This window comes from Ostrinia furnacalis, unplaced genomic scaffold (genome assembly GCF_004193835.3).
Source record: "Ostrinia furnacalis isolate ACB-3 unplaced genomic scaffold, ASM419383v2 OfSCF3746, whole genome shotgun sequence".
Taxonomy (NCBI): Eukaryota; Metazoa; Arthropoda; class Insecta; order Lepidoptera; family Crambidae; genus Ostrinia; species Ostrinia furnacalis.
Window position 1 is genome coordinate 599,809 of NW_021133985.1, and position 23,576 is coordinate 623,384.

The 23,576-nt window shown below is 37.7% G+C and overlaps 2 protein-coding genes and 3 non-coding genes across 5 annotated transcripts in view; 4 read left to right on the forward strand and 1 right to left on the reverse strand.

The window, feature by feature from the left end:
- Nucleotides 1–14,326, forward strand: part of NGR-A17 (neuropeptide receptor A17) — a 70,726-nt gene extending 56,400 nt beyond the window's left edge. Inside the window, exons 2-5 of the mRNA XM_028312107.1 lie at nucleotides 12,053–12,189; nucleotides 12,624–12,799; nucleotides 13,284–13,428; nucleotides 13,509–14,326. Of these exons, the coding sequence (XP_028167908.1) occupies nucleotides 12,072–12,189; nucleotides 12,624–12,799; nucleotides 13,284–13,428; nucleotides 13,509–14,191 (1,122 nt within the window). The 5' untranslated portion in view covers nucleotides 12,053–12,071 and the 3' untranslated portion in view covers nucleotides 14,192–14,326. The remainder of the gene's footprint in view (nucleotides 1–12,052; nucleotides 12,190–12,623; nucleotides 12,800–13,283; nucleotides 13,429–13,508) is intronic.
- TRNAH-GUG (transfer RNA histidin (anticodon GUG)) lies at nucleotides 9,364–9,435 on the forward strand. The gene has a single exon. It is a non-coding gene; the product is annotated as a tRNA-His (tRNA).
- A 2,215-nt stretch (nucleotides 14,327–16,541) lies between the features above and the next one.
- TRNAH-GUG (transfer RNA histidin (anticodon GUG)) lies at nucleotides 16,542–16,613 on the reverse strand. Its single transcript has one exon. It is a non-coding gene; the product is annotated as a tRNA-His (tRNA).
- Nucleotides 16,614–17,325: 712 nt separating this feature from the next.
- Nucleotides 17,326–17,397, forward strand: TRNAH-GUG (transfer RNA histidin (anticodon GUG)). Its single transcript has one exon. It is a non-coding gene; the product is annotated as a tRNA-His (tRNA).
- A 1,261-nt stretch (nucleotides 17,398–18,658) lies between these two features.
- Nucleotides 18,659–19,720, forward strand: LOC114358204 (uncharacterized). The gene is made up of 3 exons (XM_028312108.1): nucleotides 18,659–18,867; nucleotides 18,967–19,054; nucleotides 19,390–19,720. The coding sequence occupies exons 1-3, from the start codon at nucleotides 18,795–18,797 to the stop codon at nucleotides 19,526–19,528; spliced, it is 300 nt and encodes a 99-aa protein (XP_028167909.1). The 5' UTR covers nucleotides 18,659–18,794; the 3' UTR covers nucleotides 19,529–19,720.
- The last annotated feature ends 3,856 nt before the right edge of the window (nucleotides 19,721–23,576 follow it).

The following is a 23,576-nucleotide window of genomic DNA, read 5'->3' on the forward strand; positions in this document are numbered from 1 at the left end:
GAATATTTGACTCGCACACATAACTAAAGAGATAAATAACAAAGTTACTTAGAACTCGTAATAATAAATTATGTGTTTTTTTATACATGACAAGGCAGGTATTTGACCGCAATCGCACCTGGTGTTGAGATGCAGTCTAGCTAGATGTAAAAAGCTGTTACCAAAATAAGACGAATAATGACATAAGTGTGTCACAAGCCTAACGTTCCTCTTTACAGGAAGCGGTAATAGAATTTTGTGGGAGATGAGAAAGTCCTCGGTTGGGCTACTCGGTTTGCGAAAATGAGGTTACCGGGAGAAAATCGCAATCCGGTTTACGGGGCCGATTGACCCCTTTGTTGGGACTGGAAGGCATGCTGAGTTATAGCTGGCCATCGATGGGCAAGGATGTGACATGTCGATATGTAGGTCAAAGAAGGAATTGAAGGATATCAATAAATTCAACAAAAAATGATGTCGGGAAATGAACCATGTCTTTCAATGTACAATTCATTAACGAACTTCTAGTATGGCTACTAACTGGTAAATTCATAGACTAGAAAAATCAATTTTGGGTAAACAATTTGTTACATAAATAGGTATTGTTAGTAATAGATCTCGTATTCTTAGAATCGAATCACCAAACAGTATGAAAAGGTTTACCTATCTAAAAGCAATATCAATTTATTATATTGATAAATGAGCATATTATTACTAGGTAATACAAATAATATACCAACTACTTACTATCCAAAAATATGTTACGTAAAGTTTAATATAAATATGTATCAATTTACAGTAGCTGCATTGGGTGTGTCAAGAATTAAATTACGTTGTTTACGATACAAATATTTCAATTAATAGTAATTTAATTACTGAATTATGTCAGATGAATGAAATAAATTCAATCGATCAGTTTAAAAATAAACCACAATTAAAAACAAGTTTACTTACACTACAGCAAACTGGGCACTGAAATAAAATAAACACAAAATGTAATCATTCAATACCAAGTTTACAATTAATTTAACACAAAACAATGAAATGCAATTATTCGCAGAACCTTTAACAATTCATTTGATACTGTTTGCTCCATATTGGTTTACATGCGCTACGAACTACGAAGCTACATTGCTACGAGATACGTACGAGTATGAGTGGATGTTACTACGCACACATACGTACGATTTCATGTTTTTCGGCTTATACACCACTATTACTTACCCGGGGTTGAAATATTTTTTATGTAGAGTAATAGATTGTTAGTATTTTAAGATTGTATTGTAGTGATGATTGATACGGGACTATTCCCACCTCTCGTTCCCACCACTGCAACTCCTGTGTAGCCAGGATCTACAGCTTGACCGCCACAAAAACCCAACCAATGAAGGTCAAGTTTGTCCCGGGGGAAAGTTAAACTGTCATTGGACCCGCAACGAAATTAATCAGAAGAACATAGGAGGAGTTCGAAATTAAGGTTCGACTTCCCTCCATTGCAAAGCGGATGACAGGTGACAAACAAAGGTTTAAAAACCTTTAAGAAAAAGATTATGCACCACGGACAATAAATTAAATTAAGGGGGCCTATCTTATGAGCAATTAGCAACTACCTGCCAATAATATTTTTCACAAAATCGCTTAAAAGCACGGAAATTTTTCCTTGTCGCGACAAGATCGGTGTAATAAATTGCGGAAACAGATGTATGTTGTATTGAATTAAGCATTATATCACGTTCATGTTTCCAAAGATCACACTCCCACAAGATATGATGGGCAGACTGCTCATGACTGACATCATCAGTGGAACACTCGCAAAAAGGAGACGGAACTAGTTTGAATTCGTGAAGTTTATGTTTAAAGTTGCCATGTCCCGTGAGGAACTGCGACGAGCAATGGTCGATTTCTAACCATCGCCTAGTTAGACGTTCGCGTACATTCGGGAAGAATTTATATAAGTGACGTCCTTTGACTGACGTATCCCATCTTTTTTGCCATTCATTAAGTAAATCTTCTTCAACGACTTCTCGGGAATCAAATAATCGACTTATTTTAGAACGATCGCGGCTATTTAAGAAATCGGAGGTTATATTTTCCCTTGATGCGAAGTACATAGCCGCACGCTTTTGTACCTCTAAGTCGACCGGCAGTACACCAGCCAGGACTGGCAGAGCCTCCGTGCTCACAGTTCTGTAAGCTTTGCAAAGAAAAATCAATGCAAGGCGTTGACTTTGGAGTAGTTTCCGTCGAGCGGCTCCTATAGTAGCTCTGTCAGCCCAAACTGGTGCACCATAGCAAATGGAGCTTAAATAAGTGGCCGAATATATTACTCGGAGGATTTTAAACGTTAGACCCCACGTCGAGGTTGAAATGTGACTTAAGGCATAAAAGTTCTTTTTAGCTTTTTCACCGATCTGTTTAATGTGCTCGACAAAACTAAAGTTTTTCTCTAAAATTAGTCCGAGATAGCAAACAGATTCCCGTTTTTTAACAGTTATTTCATTGAATTTAATGCGAGGCAAAACTTTAAGATTACCTTTTAATAGAAGCTGATAAGTTTTGTGAGGGGCAAACTGCAAACGATTCCTGTCTCCCCATTGAGATATTAAATTCAAGCATGTATCCGCTAGATTTTAGTGATGATTGATAGTAAATAGCTGCTCGAAATTATAATCTTGTGGTGTAAAATGAGGAATCCCAAAAAAAATTGGTAGGTAAGTAGATAAAAATATTTAAACAGAGTAAATTGTTGTTAAACAAATAATACTAAGAAGAAAGAATACTAAGAAGAAGATAGAAATATCTTTAACATTTTATATCGATGCCCTGGCTCCTTACTATGATTGATTTTTTATCTTTGTAATTAAATGAATGAAAGGGCCCCGAGAAGATCCATTGATTTGAAACACCCTGTATATCTCAGTCGATTGATAAGACGGTTCATTTGTCTTGTCCCTCACTCTGTCCGCCCATTCTGCGTATCATTGAGTTGGGATTCTGGCATTTGTTATCCATAGGGTTGGCAATTGGCAGTATCGCAATTTGTAATTTATTTATTTGTTAAACCACACTCAATCAAAATAAAAAATATTTTATTCAATTTAGACCACTGGTGGCACTTAAGACAATGATGCTAATTGTCTGGAAGAGATCACTTTGTATTTCTTCTTTTTTATTTCATTATGAATAGTGAGAGAGTCTTAAAGTATTATCTAACTTGAAAATGCATTTAGCTGTAACTTACAGACGAAACATAGCCTGAAGACCATGAATCTAGTGTCCATGAAACGACAAAGTAACGGGCAACTGATACGCTTGTTCTAAACTCCTAAAAAAATTATAACAAAACTCTCTACATATCTCGAGGGCTAAAAAAGTAAAGCTTTACTTTAACAATCTAATTTATTCTATTTTAGAATATTTAAAGAGACTTACACTACATTATGCGATAATGGAAATACGAGTATAAAGTTGGGTAAAAATGTACATCTCCTTACAAAAATGTATTAACTTTAAAAAGAAACTTAATATAATGCGTGGAAATATTACAGACAGAATTATTTACCCAAATGTTGGTGTACATTTATTTACATAGTGAGTTTAGGTAACCCTAATCGCGCGGTGCTCCGAGGCCGGAGGTGAGGCAATGTTTTAATGGCCACCGCGACGCAGTTCTGATACGCACATTTACCCTTAATCTTGCTACTTTGTAGTACTCGACTAAGTGTAATTAGTTGGGAAACTAATTATCTTTATAGACTTGCCCTTTCCGGAGGATTAGAGTCGTTAAGGAGAATTAAAAGAGGATTCTATTATAATAATGGACTTGAGGAAGTTAGTAGGTCAAATCCGATTGCCTGAAATAGGTACTCAACTAAGTATAAAAGGCAAAAGCGTTTTTCAAAAGCGTAATTGCAAAAAAAAGGCTCTGACTTTTTAAAAACGTCAGTTTGTGTACACTAATGTAAAATTGAAGCCAGAGCCTTTGGACTAGGTGGGGCATAGCCTTTCAAGCATCGGAAAAGACAATCCATAATTTATATCTATTTGGCTAAACTCTTAAGTCTTTCTTTCCTTATTTCAAGTTAACTCTTTAACTCTGGTTGGTTATTTCTTGATTAATCCATTCCCTCTGTCGTCACGTATAATTTTAATAAAAATGTCGTCAAAACACCACATTACCTCGACAATAATTACCGACCGGAATATGGATGAGCGGCCCAACCCAGCCAATTACGAATTTACGAGCGCCATTTTATTATAAATCATCGAATGAATTAATAACAAAAATCAGTGGATTAAACACAGGGTACCTACTGAGCGATATACGCCCATTGGTTTATTGGCAATTAGTTTTATAACGAACAAGTGAAATGACAACCTAAAAATATTGCATAACCTAGGATAACCGACGATAGCACATACAGTAGCTAAATACTATGGCGATATCTACTTGTAATATAGGTACTTGTAATTCTGTGTGAAGTGTTGAGAACTGTACAAAGACAATATTACCTACAAATATTTCGTGGCTTCGACATCACGTCGACGTCGAAACAACACACCGCAGAATTTGTGGTGGATATAATCTCCCGAGCGCTATTGAGCCTCCAGCTTAATTGTTTTAATTGGTATTAAATTTTCATTACTGTGAGAGTGTTTTTTAATAAATTTATTAAATAGCAATGAAGCGAAATCTACACAAATTCAGGTTTCCACGAAACGCGGCGACCTCTTACATAATATTTCCTCATCGAAAATAACGAGCAAGGACCTGAAAACATTTAATTATGAAGTATATAAGTAAAAGTATATAAGTAGTATATCCGTTAAGCTAGCACCCATAACACAAGCATTAAGTTCTCAGATCATAGAAAGAGAATAGATATGAAGTCGCGCGTAACTACAACGAGAACCAGTGTCCCCACATTTCCCCCACCACAGCTCCCACACACACATTCAACTGTGTAAAAACAAAGCGACTGAGAGTCTACGACAACATGTGCAACCGGCTTAAAAGTGCTGTGATTGGCCAGAAGGCGTGCCCTATGGCCAATCAATGGCCGCGTGACGTGACGCACACTTTGAAAAAAGCAATTAGAGAGAAGAAAGATAAAATGGAGTCGATAAGATATCGATACTTTAAATCCTGGGGGCAAGGCTCGAAATTGGTTTAAAAAATGCTTGTATGAAAACCTTTTTATTATTATACGTTATTATTATGTTCTTTAACGATTTTTGCATAAAGGAGTCAGTTCCATTTTGTATGGACGAAAAACTCAGAATCAATTATTGGGACTAAATGAAGTTACCTTATATTAATTTACCCCAACCAAAGCTCAATGTCGTTATCGATGGAGTATAGAAGTTATAGACTGACAAAGTTTGTATGAAAAGTCATGGGTTAAGTAGGTACTTGCGATTTTTACCAGTATTTACAATATTGGTAATATATTATTATTTACTTTAATAATAATAACAGGATCACTGTAATTATTATTAACTACTATCGCGCATTAACTTTTTAATTATGGCGAAATTCGTACCGCCTATGTTTATCAAAAATAATGCCTATATTAGGCTTTCAACTAGCTCTTATAGTAATTACATAGTTGACAGTTACTAATCCCTTCTACTATTGTTATTGTTTTTGTAAAAACTTAAAAATCGCAAGCAACTCATGATTTTTTCATTCAAAATTAGAAAATAGAAAATAATAATTTACTTCTATTTATCGATAATAGGAAACCGTATTAGAACACGAGCCCTGCACTATGTTACGACCGGCACATGCGGCCGTACTGTGTATTTTCACGCGTCAGTGGATATCGGAAGAAATAAAATACATTGCGCAGTAGTTACGCATGACATAAAGTGGTTGCTAACTAAATCGTCAATGTACAACGTGTTTGAATTTTTATCACCACTAATTTCGATATCGCAGTAAATGTCACGGCACTGAATTCGTTCGTAAAAATGTTTAGTTTTTTTCATTTATAAGCAAAATACCAATGGATTTGCAATACTTACATGTGGTAAATGACTTCATTGTTCCTGTAGTTCTTCGTTTCACTTATGTTATTGCACGTTACGACGCATTATCCAACAATATCGGAGAACATTTCCTCAGTACGACTGAATCGCGACTAACCTTGCTACGCGGGCGATGTTCGTTTCTGGGCATATCGCGGAGACACGCGCCACGCCCCCGTTTCACATCTATTCCCTTCTATGATCTGAGATTAAGTTGCTTACTTTGGGGCTAGCTGGCGCTGTGTGAAATTGTCCAAAGATTTATTAAATTACTAGCTTTCCGCCCGCGGCTTCGCCCGCGTGGAATTTTGTCTGTCACAGAAAAACTTTATCGCGCGCGTCCCTGTTTCAAAAACCGGGATAAAAACTATCCTATGTTCTTTCCCGGGACTCAAACTATCTCTATGCCAAATTTCATCAAAATCGGTTGCGAGGTTTAAGCGGGAAAGCGTAACAGACAGACAGACAGACAGAGTTACTTTCGCATTTATAATATTAGTTGGGATTAATATATTAATATATTAATATACTAGCTTTCCGCCCGCGGCTTCGCGCGCGTGGACCCCTGAACCCTGTTTTTCCAAATAAAATTTAGCCTATGTTACTCGTGGATAATGTAGCTTTCGAATAGTGAAAGAATTTTTAAAAACGGTCCAGTAGTTTTTGAGCCTATTCATTACAACCAAACAAACAAACAAAGTTTTCCTCTTTATAATATTAGTGTAGATTAATTAGTTGGGATTTTTTTCATTACTTATGTACGAAACAATCCTTTTGAATGTACTAATGTACATTCAAATGATAAGTAAGGACATACATTAGAAACCACTGAAACACTAACTAGTGATGAACTAAAAGTTCAACGCAAACTATTTTGCGAAACTTTCCACGAACTATGTACTGACTAGAAGCTCTACTGTAAATGAAATTAAATTTTAGTGAATTAAGATTAATGTTTTCTAGCGTCCGTTGATTAATATTAATTGTGGGTTTAGGGGAAGTTGGATTTTGCCTTATTTTAATATTAGCAACCGTTAGGTATACCTTTTCAGTCTGTGGGGTTTACCCTCGTCTGTATTTATTGTAGGGAATATTTGCTTCATAAATGTCCAATTGGAAAAGAAAAACTTTGTATCAGTATGATACTCGTAATAAGGCTTGGACGAGTTTAATTTAAAAGTGCGTAAACATGACAAGCATATCAGAACTCGGTTATTTAACAATATTACTCACTAGCCCATCCTGAAGACCCTGAAACTATAATCTAAAAACTTTTCTGCTGTGGGAACTGTAGCGAGTTAAATACGTTTGACTCCTTGGCGGATGGCGCCTATCAGACCTCGATTGGTGGAATGTTTTTGTTGTTCTGCCCGCAACAGCATATTATCGATATAGTAAGTAGAAATGTAGAAGCTAGTAACAACATAATTCATTTCAGCAGCATGAGTCTTACGCCCGTATTCAAAAACGATGCTTGCTTAAGTGAAGCAGCAAATCGATCGCACAACGTTGAATAGAGCTCTGTGATTGGTTCATGTGCCACCCTGTGCGTCCACGTGCACTGTGAGACCTCATAGTAATGTTTGTGAATACGACCGTTATCACTCTATCCCAGGCAGAGCTGTATGTTATGTACAGTTTATGGATTAGGTACATAGTCTTTGTTTTAACATAATTGTGTCTGAAATCTACCTTCACATAGTCGTGTTTCTCGCATCTCGCAAAATTACAGGATAATTGTAATCTTCGCTAATATTCGTGTTACATCGGCACCGGCAAATAACACGCAAGTATCTGCCTACATTGTTGAGGTAATTACTAATTACCGAATGAATTAGGCACATGTAGGTAATGAAAAACCATAGATAAAGCAATATAATATTGCGATTAATGACCCGTTATGATAAAATAAAGAGAATGGTATTGTTTTTGTAATAATTATACTCAGTGTGACTTACTTGACTTATGGTCCTATGTCCCCTAGATGGGGCAGAGGGCGTCCACAACAGTCCTCCATCTCGTTCGGTCTTGAGCTTCTCGCTTGATCTCGCTCCAGGTTTTGCCGATCTTCTTCGCCTCGTCCGCTACAGTGCGCCGCCAAGTTTGCCTGGGTCAACCACGGTTGCGTTTTCCTTGGGGATTCCAATCCAGAGCCTGTCTAGGGATGTGATCGGGGTCCCTTCGGAGAGTGTGGCCAATCCAGTTCCACTTGCGGCGCTTGATCTGCTGGTCGATCGGAATTTCGTGGCAGCGTTCCAATAGCTCGACGTTGAAGATTTTCTCGGGCCAGTAATCAGTATATGCCGAGAATTCGGCGAAGGCAGCGGTTGATGAAGACCTGCAGCTGGTGCGAGATAACCTTGGTGACCTTCCACGTTTCACACCCATAGAGCAGAACGTATTTAACGTTGGACCCGAATATTTGGTGACCTTCCACGTTTCACACCTATAGAGCAGAACGGATTTAACGTTGGACCCGAATATTCAGTGTAAAGGTAAAAAATATGTGCCTATACACTTTTGTTACAATAAATAATGAACTTATTTTCACCACGTTAGCGATACGGCCATGTTACATATTTTGTTTAGACGTAGAGCTTGTGAATTTAGGGCGAGTAGAGTTTGAAGCTTGACTTATTTGATAGCTTTTTTACGGTGCGAACTATACTCATCATCAAATAAATCGCACCTTCCGCGACACGAACTTTAAAGATTTTCTTCTGACACAATCATGGTGCCCCAACAATATTGGTGTTATTTGAAAGCCCAATAAATAAACTTAAAGAAAAACACATTATTTTTTTTTATAAATAATAAACAGGTACCATAAATGTGATTTGAAAAAAGGCCTCACTTTGAGGTCACCTCTGGGATCAATTAGACCAATGTTTGTGGTTATAAAACCAAATAATGATCTTACGTGTCTTTTTTAACAGATAGATAGCGATTAATCCCAATTTAACAGTTTTTTGCCATAAAAGTTGGCTCAAGCGAACCTACCTATTTTTTGAAGAAGTGACTGAATCCTTCTAAAAACTCATTTTTGGTTTAAAAACCTTTCCTTTAGTGAAATGAAGTTTAGAACTAGGCTTTCAAATGGAACCTTCTTTCCCTTTTCTTAATGTTATTCTACATCGATGCTTTTCTCGTTCACTGTACTCGGTATACGCAATCTCAGCGAACGCCGCAGGCGGAGAAAGTGCTCCAGTTCTGATCAAACCCGACTAAATCAACATTTCACGCCACCAGTACGTATTCGTACTAAAAAGGTACTTTTTAAATCATTACCATATTACCAATTATTATTGTAGAATATAGTCACTTCTTTACGCGGTTTAAACACCAGCCCCGATAGCCGTGATCGTCTAGTGGTTAGGACCCTACGTTGTGGCCGTAGTAACCCAGGTTCGAATCCTGGTCACGGCAGTGTCTCACTGTCGCGGCGGGGCAATTTTTTTATGTAAATTAAATACTACATTTAATTTACATAAAAAAATTATACATAGGTATTATAATATGTATAGGTTTTTGGAGGACGAGAGATAAACATAGAATGTATGTACTTCATTAATTAACATGTTAATTAATTATGTACTCGACACTAATGTGTACCTTTTAGGCTAATGTAGGTACGAGTGGCAAACTGAAATAGCTACACCAACTGTACAAACATGAAGGTATAAAATACTTTTTTCTTAAGAAAAACAAAATAATGTAAGTATGTTACATGTATTAGTAACAAGAATAATAACGGGGCGGTTATGTAAACAAACATGTCAATCAACAAGTAGGTATCACTTTTGGCAATAATAAATAATGTATTAATGTACCAAAAATTATTTCAGGGATACTTCCGACTATTCTTTTAAACGAAGTAATGAAAAAATATACGAGAATTTGTTAAACTTAGTTCAATTGTTTAATGTATTCAAACTTTATAAAACGTCTATACGAGTACACATTATAGGTAATAAAATAACTCAATAGCTACTCTGAAAAACTTTTCTCTACATCTCAATATTGTCTCTGAATTTGCAACCATCAGCAAAGGAATTCAGTGTCTAAGAATAAAATGGGAATAAGTTGAAAAAGAGTGCAAGTGGCGCAGCGCAATATTGAGTCTAGACTGGGCAATCCAATTGGAATGGCTCCCAAACGGTCTGACTCACGCGATTAAGTAAAGTTTTTAAGTCATATAAAGACCGATCAATAATTAAATTTTCAATTATTTAATGATTAGTTTACCCAAATTGTTGCTGTGAAGAGTTTGGGTACCATTTGTTCTATTTGAAATAATATTTTTTGTGGGTAACCAACCCATGTAGCAAGGCAAGCTATGATAAGTGCCAAACCGCTACGACCGACCAATAGAATTGAAAAAATTTGAAAACCTTAAATACTTTTCAAACAATTAACACGTAGGTATGAAGTTGCGGGAACGGCTGGTTGTAACATAACGATGACAGTTAAGTTGTTCAAACTGGACTCTACCTACAGCCACACAACGAATTTAGTTGGGATGAGCTTTAGGATCAACATACCACATAAAAGTCCTGGCAAAACTTTTGTTAAAAACATCCAGCGACAGAATAACATCACCATTCAAAGCTTATTCATCTAAATTTAGCTTTTTTCCCGTACATGCGTTATCACATTTTACTCCAAACAAAGCCAATATGGCGGCACGATGGTGATTCTTTTGAAATTGGCATTTTATCAGGATCCATCCCGTCCTATGTTGATGCTAACAGGCGGCAAAGAAAGCTTAGTTCGCTTTAGACGAGGTTCCGGGTTCAATTAAGTTGATTATAATAATCTTTTAATCAAGTATGAGTTTTATATTAAATACTTGAGTAAACATGAGCACGTTGAAGCTGAAAATCTCAATTTAGAAACCGGGACATAGACTTTCCTGCGTAATAAAATTAGTAATTTTGCTATAAACATGTCTCTAATTTAACAGTTACAGTAATATAAGCTCCGTTGAGCTTTATTTTTCTGAGGTCGCTGTCACGTTAAACTTTTTTGTTGCAAAATTTTAAACTACATAAGCCAGCATAGTAGGTATTTGCCTTACCATGCCATCGTCGGTACTTGATTATTCTAACTTAAAACAAAGTTAGGTCACTCAGACCCCGGGGACGGTAGAGGTATAAGTTAATTATGAACACATTGAAAACTTAACCACCGTCGTCAGCTTAAAAGCATATATTATAAGACAATGTTATGTATCTTCTATCTACTAAGCTAGCTTAGATCACATCTAGGTACATCATTTATGTAGGACTAGTGTAAAACACAAGCACAAGAACAGAAATAAAAGCCTGTTATCTGTAACATCTTGACTAAGGCGTATTTTTTATTCGGCGTCGTTTACTTAATCGTCATGAGCACGTTCCTTTTGATTTCCTCAATGGACCCTAACAGGGCTCGCTCCGTCTCGTACTAACGATCCGCGTTCGGCTGTATTCAGGGCTTATACAATATTTACAGCTTTGCCCTTGTGCGAGATTCTTTCCCGAGATTTATTCCCTTTAAACATTCCTGGAATACATCAAAACGTAATGTCTACGCATTTTAACTTTTTAAGGCATGATTTTTATGATGTCTACCGACTCTGTTGAAGTATTATAAAAGCGATTTTGTTCCTTAAAGAAATTGCTAATTAAAGGAAACAATTTGGTCGTTGTTTATTCATTATTTTTGTATTTCCTTTTGAGAGAGTTTCTTTGAATCGCACACTCATTAAAATGATTGCGGTTTGTTTGATGAAGTTCCTAAAATAATCTCATTAACGTTCACAAAGGGAAAGAGCAAAATTTCAAATTAGCGAAATAGTTGGATACTACTTTAAATTAGTTGCTTTTAACAACAATTTCAAAGGAAAAAGAACTAGAAGTTAAAATTTTGTGTTTTAACGGGTATGAAATTTTCTCATCATTGACAAGGTTGATTCAGCAATATCACTCTCTCTCTCTCTCTGACACCAGTGTTGTCACAGTTTCCATGATAAAAGAAATAATCATGTTTTCTTTTGTTTCAGGCCTAGATAATGCGTGGTGATGTTCGGTAACGGCAGCTATGAGGCGGCGGGGGCGGAGGGCGCGGCGGGCGGGGAAGCGCACGCGCTGGCCGCGCTCGTCGCTCTCTATGCGATTGTCTCCGTCATTGGGATCATTGGTACGTATCAGAAGTTGGCTACACAGCTGACACTGGCTGAAAAGGCCTGATTTTTTTCTGTGCTGAAGTAGGTAAAGTTCCGCCATGAGAAAGTTCCCAAAATGATTCAAGGAGCGCAGTGCTGCCTACATGTCGCATGCACGTAATGCTTACTTTAAGCTCAACGCAATACGATTTTGATCAAAGACCAACATGAACAGATCCAAGTATTGTACGGAGTTTTCGATTATTTAGAAGAGCTCTCTCTCCTTTTAAGTTTTTCAGTGATACCTAACTAGGGACACCCCGCCGCCGATGGCCTAAGTATTATAGTGACACACTCGCAACACAAGCATATTTTATTTAAAAACAAATTTAATTGAAGTCCTCACTCTAGGTCATTTATTATCTAGGTAAAAAAGGTCATAAAATCTCTATGACTTATTTTTCTCCAGGTAATGTGAGCCTAATGGCCGCCCTAGCGTCGGGCGGCGCAGCACGTCTCCGCACGCCTCAGCTGCTCAGCTCGTGCGCAGCCGACCTGCTAGTGTGCGCGGCTAGTGCACCGCTAGCTGCCACACGCGCGGCTAGAGTGCAGCACTTGCCGTGCCACTTCACTTATTATATTGAAGTGAGTATAATCATCATCAATGGAAGCATAACGACAGGCTACCCTCAGAAATGACATCGAATACCCCATCCTGTACCTTGTGAGCGCAACCACGACCACTCTGAGAAGTGTGCCCGACTAAGACGAAGAATAATAATAATCATCATCATCATTTCAGCCAAAGGATATCCACTGCTGAACATAGGCCTCCTGCAATGATTTTCATATTGACCATATTTCATAGCGGCCTATATCCAACGCCTTCCTTTTACCTTCATTAGGTTGTCTTTTCCACCATGATGGTTGGCGTCCATGAAGTGAGTGTACTCGATTTAATAAGCAAAACAGTCTGTAATTAATCTAATTGGTAAAACACGAAATTAAAATTGAAGATGCAACTTCAACAGCTTACTGGGTTATTTTGAACAGGATGAATGGTAACGCCAACGATCTTAGCAGATTTATCTTAATGAATTAGAAATCAGCTGTAACTATTTTGTTTCAGTCATTCCCGGTGGCGGCCAGCACTTTGTCACTGGTAGCGATAGCAGCTGACAGATGCGGGGCTGTGCGACGAGGTCGGGGCTCGAACATGTGCGCCAGTCCTCCCGTTGCTGTTGTTTTCGTATGGCTGCTAGCTTTCATATTAGGTATGAAATGAAAACCTCTATGTAGCTGTTTATATTCATTCTTTTTGGATATGTGTTTACCAAAACTTTTTTCTGTTCAGGTGCAGCACCAGTTATCACGACGTGCATACCATGCCCGCCCCTGGCAGCAGCGCACGCCCTAGTCACATACTGTTTACCAGTGATAGTCGTCACGCGATGTCATTGGACGGTGCGCGTCAAGCTTACCGCGCTCTCGCTCACAGCAAGAGCCGCGCACGGAGAGCTGCCTCTCCCTGTGCCCCTCATGAGGCGCCCCACACACGTCATCATCGTCGCCGGCGTCGGACCAAGAGAACGCCGCGATGCCGTCGATGTAGGCGACGTCCGCTCAAAAAAGAAACTGCAACCAAGTCTCCTCGGGCCTCAACCTCAAACGTCGACGCTGCGCTCGCGGAGAAGACTCGGGAACGTCCTCGTTGGTATAGCTGCGATCTTCGCCGCCTGCTGGTGCCCTCACGCAGCTATTGTCATATCTGGCGCGTTCGGTCTCCACGCCCCTTTAGTGGTGATGCAATACGCGCTGCTTCTTGGATATGCTCACTCGGCTCTGAACGCTGTGGCCTACTGGGTGTTGAACAGGCATGCGCTCACGTCTGCGTGCGCGGCTTGGCGACTGCCGCAGCTTCGTGTCCGGGAAGAGCGGCCATCTTCAACGAACGAGGCGGCTTTGGGCGCTTTCCACCCACGGCTGGCCCGACCCGCCCCCTCCCCGCGTCCTCCCCCCTCCAGCTTCCTCTATTGATGTCCGTCTATCTTCTAAGCTCTGTCAATCTGTGATTCCTGTCTCTCAGTGCCTCGTATAGTCTATGCGCGCCTCTGTCGGAAGCGCCGCTCGTTTCGTCGTTATAATCGTGGTTGTTTGAGATTTTATGGAGAATAATATCCGTGAAGCAATAAAGTGTATGAAACACTTAAATTCGTTTTATTGGCGTCGTGAATGTCGGCGGGCATATCATGACGTGTCAGCTCCCAGCTTGATTTAATCTAGAGTTTGCACAAAACCATTGCAGAGCAAAATGGCATAAGGTAAAAAGGCTTATTAGCATTTTAGTGGCATGTTAATAAGAGGTAGTTGCTATAAAGGGGTTTATTAAAATGCAGCACCGAGGAAGTTTAGGGTCGCGTTATAGCAATAACCGCTGGTAACTGCTCCACTGAGGGCAGTTAGAACCGTTACTGGACTAGTTCAAGGGATTACAAACTGTACGAACAAGCATTTCCAGGAATTAAAAGTACCTAATTTTGAAATTTCCGCATTGGGAATAGTTATAATTTAACTCAAATTCATAAAAATTTTAAAGATTAGTGCTACTGTTCTATTGTATGAAGAAATGAGTCTAATATATGAATATCATTCTAGGTACATAATAAACTTATAATAAATGTTATGAGTTTATTATGTACCTACCTATAATGATGTACCTACCTTCTTTAAAAAGTTTACTGAAACGAAAAATTAATGGCTGGAAGCAAGTACGCATAATATTTAAGTATATCATGATGTCAAGAAAGGGCAATTTTCTTTTCTCAGTGTAACTCATCATTAGGAGCAGACGACAGTCGAAATACTGGTAAGTACCTACGTGAATAACTCAGAATTTTATGTTAGGTAGGTAGCATACGCCTACGTATGCCTATACCTAGATTTTGTTATAAGAATCATTTGATTCAGTTACAACATAGGCCGTAGCGGGCTCGAATCCCGCTGTGAATAATTTTACTGTCTATGTGAAAAGCTTGAGCATAAATGCAATACGTAACAGTCCAGAACCATGAACAATACCTAACAGTAATAAATAAGTTAAAAATGTTTTCAAACGTTGAGGGTAAACTCCAAAACCAACACTTGGTACTTACTTTACTTATTTATTTATTTATTACTTCAACAATTAGCAGCCTATTCTACTAATGGTTTTACTATACCAAGCTGAGCTCCCCAGATTCTCGAAACCTAACCCGAAGCGTAATCAAACATTTAAAACAATCATAATGGCAGCCATTTTCAGGAGCGCTTAATTAAGCACTCCCAAGATACGTAGAATTAAACGACTTGACTTGCATATGGATGAAATGAAACAATGAATAAAAGATACAAGACTCCTCGTATGATTAATGTGCAAATTAACTGTTAAATTGTTCCAAAGTCTCGTCAATTTGAAGGTAATGAAACATTTTCATATCTTTCCTGAGAAACCGTCCGTGAAGAATGTCGATATGAAGAGATTTGTAAGTATTGTTTTAGGTTTTTATGAGTTTAATGACACTTGACTTGCCTATGGTAAAATAAAATCACAATATTATGTAGTTAGCGCTCTTAGATTCTATACTCCTAGGGAATATAAGCTTTTCGGTCGTAAAGCTGCCCTACAAAGTAGGTACTACATGTAATTGGATGAATTTACAAAACATTTGGATCATAACAGGCTTCAATGCATTTAAGAGACTGATCTAGACTATAGTTATTTTTAAGTTTAAGAACCTTATAAATCTTCATAGGTCCCGTGAGCGTACGTAGACCCCAGCCCCAGACAACGTCCGAGTGTTTAGAGCTATGACTCTACAGGTAAGGCTTATAAAACTGTTTGAGTACTCTAATAAAATAAAAGATTGGATACGATTTAATGTGTGGATCTAAGAAGACAAGAAAAGATATGCAGTACCGGCCAGCACAAGACTTTTAGTTATCTGGGTAAATAAAAAAAACTTTCTTTGATAATAATAAATGTTACCGAAGTGTGTTTTAAGTTTGAGCATTATATTGATGTGTACATATAATAGTAAGATCTTATCATCATCATAATCAACAGCCCTTTACAGCCCACTGCTGGACTATGAGCCTCCTCCATTTTAGTGGAGGGTTTTGCCATAATCTCCACGCTTAGCAGACGGATTCGAGATCGCAGTTTAAAATTAATTAATGCTTCTGTGACCGCTGCTGCCCGTTCTCTGTTTAATGTGAAGTCCCTAAGTCGCCTCTTACGACACCCGCGGGAAGAGTAGGAGTAAGATCTAGTTATGTAGGTAATTTAATCCAGATATCAGACTGTTTTAGCAAAAAACAAAAATATAGCCCCGCCGCGACAGTGAGACACTGCCGTGACCAGGATTCGAACCTGGGTTACTACGGCCACAACGTAGGGTCCTAACCACTAGACGATCACGGCTACCGGGGCTGGTGACTGAATTGCCAAAAATAACAGTGTACCGTTATAACTGGGACACTTGCAATTAATGCTAACCCAAGCGTGATATTGCGCTGGCGCATACAATCATTACACTTTTACTTTTCTTGAATGGAGTTAATACTTAGTACGACACTAACTTTTTATGTATTAAACTTTATCTATAAAATTGCCTAAACAATAATAGAGTAACGAAGTTTATACTTTTAGGCAAATGTTAAACAAGTACCTACTACCTAACTAATTTAATTTTAACGCAACTAATTTTCAATGTAGAGTTGGTAACAAGCACGGGAAACTTTTGGTTTTCAAATATTCTCTTAGTTTAATGTCGCTTCATGTCGTCTTTATTCTGCAAAATATATAAGTAGGCACTTAACCGTTTGTATTTTAAACTCTTGAATCTTTCTGCGTTGGTAATAACATAACCTTTGTTCAATAAAATCATTGTTTTTGAATGAAATGCAAACAAAACCATCAAAAGATAAAGTATCGACGATTTAATTACACGGTGTGTTATCGATTTGTTGCCGCAAGCAAAAAGTGCTCCAGTTTTCAATAAAAACCGAATAAGTGAAATGTCTCATTTTCTGTCGACAAACGGTAATTTCGCGAGACTTTTCAATTTGGCGCAGTTGCATTTTGCATAAAATGGCAGGCGAGTTTTTGGTAACTGCATTCATAAGCCTCGGTAGCCGTGATCGTCTAGTGGTTAGGACCCTACGTTGTGGCCGTAGTAACCCAGGTTCGAATCCTGGTCACGGCAGTGTCTCACTGTCGCGGCGGGGCTATAATTTTGTCATTGTAATGCACAATTTTTAATTTCTAACGAATAAGCACCCCTTGTGTTATAACTTTGACGTGCTTAAGTATTTGTTTGTCACATTTTTCCTCCCTAATGAATGGATCGCAAAATGTGAATTATGTAGCTGTCCCACGAAATCAAAGGGCCAATTACTATGTACGTAATTAATTGAGTTTTATAAACCTTTTTCATAATTATAGATAAATAAAAGAGTCTTGGCTCTACAGGAAAAAGGGGAAATAATTTTTAGTGAAAATGTTACACAAAATCTACGAAAAACATCGATTAAAGACTTTCAAAATTTGATTAGACAAGAACAACAACAACAAATTACCTATCTATCGAACTTGTTAACCCCGCAAAAGGAATTTTAAAATTTACCAGATATCAAAGAAAATAAGGTAAGTTCATTTTACAAAAGGTAAATTAGAAAGATTGAGCAAATAAACTCATTTAGATATCTTTATCATTAGGAAACAACCTTATAATCTCCTTTTTTAATATTTTTCGCGTATTCCGGGATAAAGAGAGACAAGGAGCAGGTTTTTTCATACACCAATTCACATATTAAGTTCAAACAAGATTTTTGTTCCCTCATTTACACTCGTAAGAGTTGCTAATAAGTTCATATTGGAAACTTGGAACTAGGAGTCTCATGTCACTTTGACAGCAGAAACAGCTGAGTTTTAGAGTGTGCAAACTTCAAGTTCACTGATAACTTACGGCTTTCCAATACCAAGTTTATTAGTTCGGCTACATTTCTAACTTAGTTATAATTTATTTTGAAAGGCAAACAATGTGGAAAATCTATTTAGGTGTGTGTGTAAGTAATAAACTTTAAGCTCCTTATTTGTGTACTTTATTTTCGCATGTTAGAGGAAAATTTGTAAACTTTTAGATGGAAAATTCTTTGTCCTACAAGAATACCTTACAATATTCCTTCTTTTAGGAATTCTCTAGTTATAATGATGACATCGTGGAGGATTAATGTTTTCTCGACTTGGAGCAATTTTGACAAGTTGACTGATCAATACAGTACATAAAATATGAATCATATACTCGTTTAAGCAATATTGACAGTCTGCCACCATAGTCGACAAAAAATACACTTTAGAGATAATGAACCTTACTGCGTAAATACTTATTAATTAATGTTCTGCAACTCTATGTATGAATGCTAATCATACACACAGTCATAAGTGGTCTTGGTGAGTATAATACGCATGATAATTTCAAGTCATCGCACGGTGACTTAGCTGATAGCTCCAAGATGAATAATTATATATCAGTTATTCTTAATTGAGCCAGTTGTAAACAACTGCGTCTTGTATTTGAATAGTTTGATAACCTTTTTATCGATGTACAAAACGTGCAAGGTCGCCAGTACTATCATAGTGATATCCCTATTTATCTCCGATTTGGATGCAAGGTGTAAGTATTAAATTAATTTATTTGGCTATAAATTACATTATGTAGGTAAACAAAAATCTTATTTTTATAACAAAATCTTTTTTATTTATTTTTCAATAGTGAGTCCAGAAAAGTGCATGGAGAAGCCACCAGAAAAACATTGTTTGATAGAATGGGCCGTTAGGTGGCGCTGGCCTCACAAAATCAGGTATAACGTACGTTGATAGTATTTACGAGTACCAGTGTATTAATTTCTAACCAAACACAAACATACAAAGTGAAAACTAACTCGGAATTAACTTCAAGTGAGTCTAGAGATTTCAACATTTTTGTAACTACTAGTGCACAGACGCGTCTATACAGTACCTACAAGATAGGGAGGACCGACGATCTGATGAAGGTCGCGGGAGGTGCCTGGATGCGAGCGGCGCAGGATCGGTCTTTGTGGAAATCCTTGGGGAGGCCTTTGTCCAGCTATAGATGTCTTTCGGCTGAAACGAAGACGAAGGTGTATATTAAATTATTATTATGTATCTATTTCAGATACGTATTTGACTGGAGCACTCAGAAGTGCTTTGAAATCCGCTGGTCATCACACTGTCCAGATGTACCTTCTCCTTCGGGGAAGAACAACTTCGCGAGCGAGTACGAATGCCTGAACGAGTGTAGTGGATGGGCTTAGTAAACATTCCAGTACTTACTTCGCGAGCATTCGTTTAATATAATTCCTGAACCAATTGAACTTCAGTTTAGTTGGGGCTGGCAACGAATGGAATGTTCGCAGACCAATTATTAAAATTCTGCCAAAACCAACGAACTGGACATTTCCATAGCTTCTGGTACCGTAAAAATATCTAATCTAAGTAAATACTTGTGTGTGTAACCATACCTTACAACTTAATATATAAGTTATCATATATTTTTTGTCTTTTATTTAACGCACAAGGTTGAACTCTTAAAACTAAGTATTATTAAAGGGCATTTCTATAATTGGATGCAATAAGAAAAATTGCTCGATGGACTGAATGCTAATATACAATGTTGAAACAGTTTTACATTGTTTATTCAATTGCAAAACTAGATTAACTTTTCACTTAGGTAGATATTTATTTTTGAGTAAATACCTTTCGAAGAGATCCAATTACTTTGAAAACCGTGTAGTAGGTAAATTGTTTTGGAAGTTTTATAATGTTTTGTCGCTTTGTTACCTTTTGGGTTCATGACAATAGGTTACAAACCCTATTAATATGTTTCCACTGTTGTCTGTCTTGCAGTAGTGTGTAATTTATGAACCGTACTAAGACGCTTGAAATGTTTACAGTGAATATACGTGTATACTTTTGCCGCTTTAACTAACTACAAGTAAAAATAAACTACCGTAATAAGACTTCTATTGTAACTTTATACTTAAGAAAATACCACTAGGCAATCACAATAAAAAAAAAGTTTTGTTTACATTTTAATTTCACACATACAATCGGCATCAATCTCCACGGTATCCTAACACAATATTTCGAATCAGAGTCAAAAGGTGACTAAATCAATTTCATTTATCAATCGTTCTTATTTGCCCTAGTTCAATATAAATAAGAGTTGTATAAGAATGGCGATAGTTAATCGTTTTAACAAGAAATCAAAATGTACAAGTTTTGTGCAGTCTTAGTTGTTTTCTGTTTTATTTCCGGCTTGGATGCTAGGCGTAAGTAAAATGAACAACATACATATTAAAACTAAAATACGCATTTAATTACAATATAAAACAAAAGAGCAATGCTTGAGATTCGACCTCACGTGACAATGACTGTCTCAAAGCAAGTTATCATCTATACTAATATTATAAAGCTGAAGAGTTTGTTTGTTTGTTTGTTTGTTTGTTTGTTTGTTTGGTTGAACGCGCTAATCTCAGGAACTACTGGACCGATTTGAAAAATTCTTTTTGTGTTGGATAGCCCGTTAGTTCCTGAAGGCTTTAGGCTATATATCATCACGCTAAGACCAATAGGAGCGGAGCACCAATGAATAATGTTTCAAATCAGTGATTTTTTTCCTTTTGAGAGCTGACGCTGCGTAAACGGTTAAAGTTTCGCTAAAATCATGTATGACAGGATTGTTCCCCTTTAAAAGTTCTAAAAAAAAGTCCGCGATAGTATATGTCTATCTTTTAAGGTTGGCTCATAGTAACCCTTTTTATGCAAAAAGAAATCTGTTTTTTATTAATGCATTATTTGCGGAGGTTTTTTCATAAACATGATATTAATCCTTATCCAAATAAATAAGTTATTCATCACAAGTATTTAATTTTAANCGAGATTCCTTCGTTCAATTCATAAGCATTCTATAACAGAATTAATGGAAGATGTGTTTCGTATTTTAGTGAAATGCACCCCCTAACTATGTTAAAAAGGGGTAGAAAGTTATTTTAGTGGTGATTTGCTTCAAAGTTGATATTAATTACTCATTAGTGCATTTTTTTTACAATCATGTCATGTTAAAGACTATCATACTCTAGGGGCCTCCACTTAACCTCGGAGTGGGTGCCCGCTGCGTGCGCTCGCCTAACAATGCATAGTAATGCATGACGGTCAATTCATGCCGCGGGCACCTGCTTGCGCTGTGTACATAAACTCATTTTCGCGCGAGAGTTTTGGCGGAGGCCCTCGAGGTAGTGGGAGTAGTCTTGAGGAAGAGCTCCTTCTCACACGGCCAGTGGCATGCTAGAAGCTTGGTGATTCTAGCACCCGTAGGAAAATAAAAAAAAAGTTTACCAATAATACTGCGGTAGGTGTAGTTTTCGATTTCGTTGTAAAAAGATAATACCACCGATCAAAGGCCGAGCTGCATATTCATAAAATATAAGAAAATTTTATTTTCATGTTTATTTAACCTTTAAGATTTTTATATTTTATAAGTATTCAAACATTTAGATAATAACGTTAAAAACATTTAAAAATCGTATGAGAACGTTTTCGACTTCTCCGCGGACGAAGTCGCGGGCAAAAGCTATTTGTAAAATAATTAGACTAAATTATTAAAAGTGCCTACCCAAAGTCATTATTCCACGCGGACGAAGTCGCGGGCACAGCTAGTAGTAGGATAAAGTTCCAGTCATTGGACACTTATGGACCATATTATAGTCGAGTAACTGGACAGTTTTTTATTAAATTAAAAATAACATTTCTATTTCAACAACTAAGAGATTTCGACTAATAGAGACAGAGATGCGATAAGTTGCAATTCGCATTGGAAGTAGTAATATTCATTGAGCACGTTCAAGGTTTGTTTTGTCCAATGTCTGGTAGTGTCCAATGACTGGAAGTTTACCCTATTCAAGCTTATCAGAAATACTTCGGGTTTAATAAACAAAACTTTCTTGATAGTGGATTCGGAGCAATGCAAGGTGAAACCATCAGATTCAAAGTGTACGCTAGGGTTCGGACAGCCCACCTACAAGCCTCACCACGTCAGGTAAGACACTTTAACACTGCATTACTTTATAACACAATGCTGTGATAAAAGCTTCAAGACTAATTTATAATGTAAAAAATATCACTTTTCCTTACTAATCCATTACTAACTGAGAATCAAAATCCCGATAACTTTAATGTACTGAATTCTGAGACGTACCTTGGTGGTGGATGCATTAAATGTCTTGGCTTACTGACAAACTATTTCCAGTTTCACGAATACTAAATTATTATGGCCGCACTAAGTTCAGCAATCATCTCCTTTCGTGGAGGTTCTAACAATTAGGCCACAACCTTGGCGAAAACTCTAATGAGGCACTATTCGTCATAATGACATGACTTACCCGGAATGACTGGAAAATGATTGCCATGACTCCGTCTTTAAGACTACTGAGTACCTGGTGACTCACAGCCGTACACAGTTCATTAACTCTATGAGCTGCCAAGCGGCTTGACAAGCTAAGCTATACATCCTATGAAGTACCAAGCATATCAACTTATATCTTAGAAATTGAATTTCAGATAATATATCGTTTCATCCACGAAGACGCGCCCCACCATTCTTCTGCTAATGTTTGAGTGTTATCGGTAGGCGCTAAATTATCCATGAGTGCACACGCACACTACAATAACGCTCGGATTGCTCGGATCAAACTCCCCGCACCCCGCGCTTCCCTCCCTCGACCAAAAATTGATGGGGCGCATCTTCGTGGATGAAACGATCTATTATCTTAACTGATTTGACATGTAGGTACCCATTCGTTTTTATGAAATGGCTTAGTAAAATGGAACCTATTTTGTTTTTGGTTCAACTTTCGATTCATCATCATCATCTCAGCCATAGGACGTCCACTGCTGAACATAGGCCTCCCCCAATGCTTTCCATGTTGCCCGGTTGGTAGCGGCCTGCGTCCAGCCAACTTTCGATTAAACTCTATAAAACAGGGTTTCCCAAACTATGGTTATGGGTAACTAGTGGTGGGTTGCGAGCGAACATTGAGTGGGCCCTGCCTGTAGGACGACATACCACCCTACAGATCCGAGTCCTTTATTTAGGCATATTGGTAATGGTTAAATTTCCTATAGGTGGGTCCCGAGTATTGGGAACTTGTATTAGAAGAGTCATAGCCCAGACAACTTTGGGAACCACTGCTATAAAATATATTATTTCTAGATTCGTGTTTGACTGGGACCAGCAGAAGTGCACCAGGATACTCTGGGCCTACGACTGCCCGCATCCGCCCAACACCAACAACTTCGAGACTG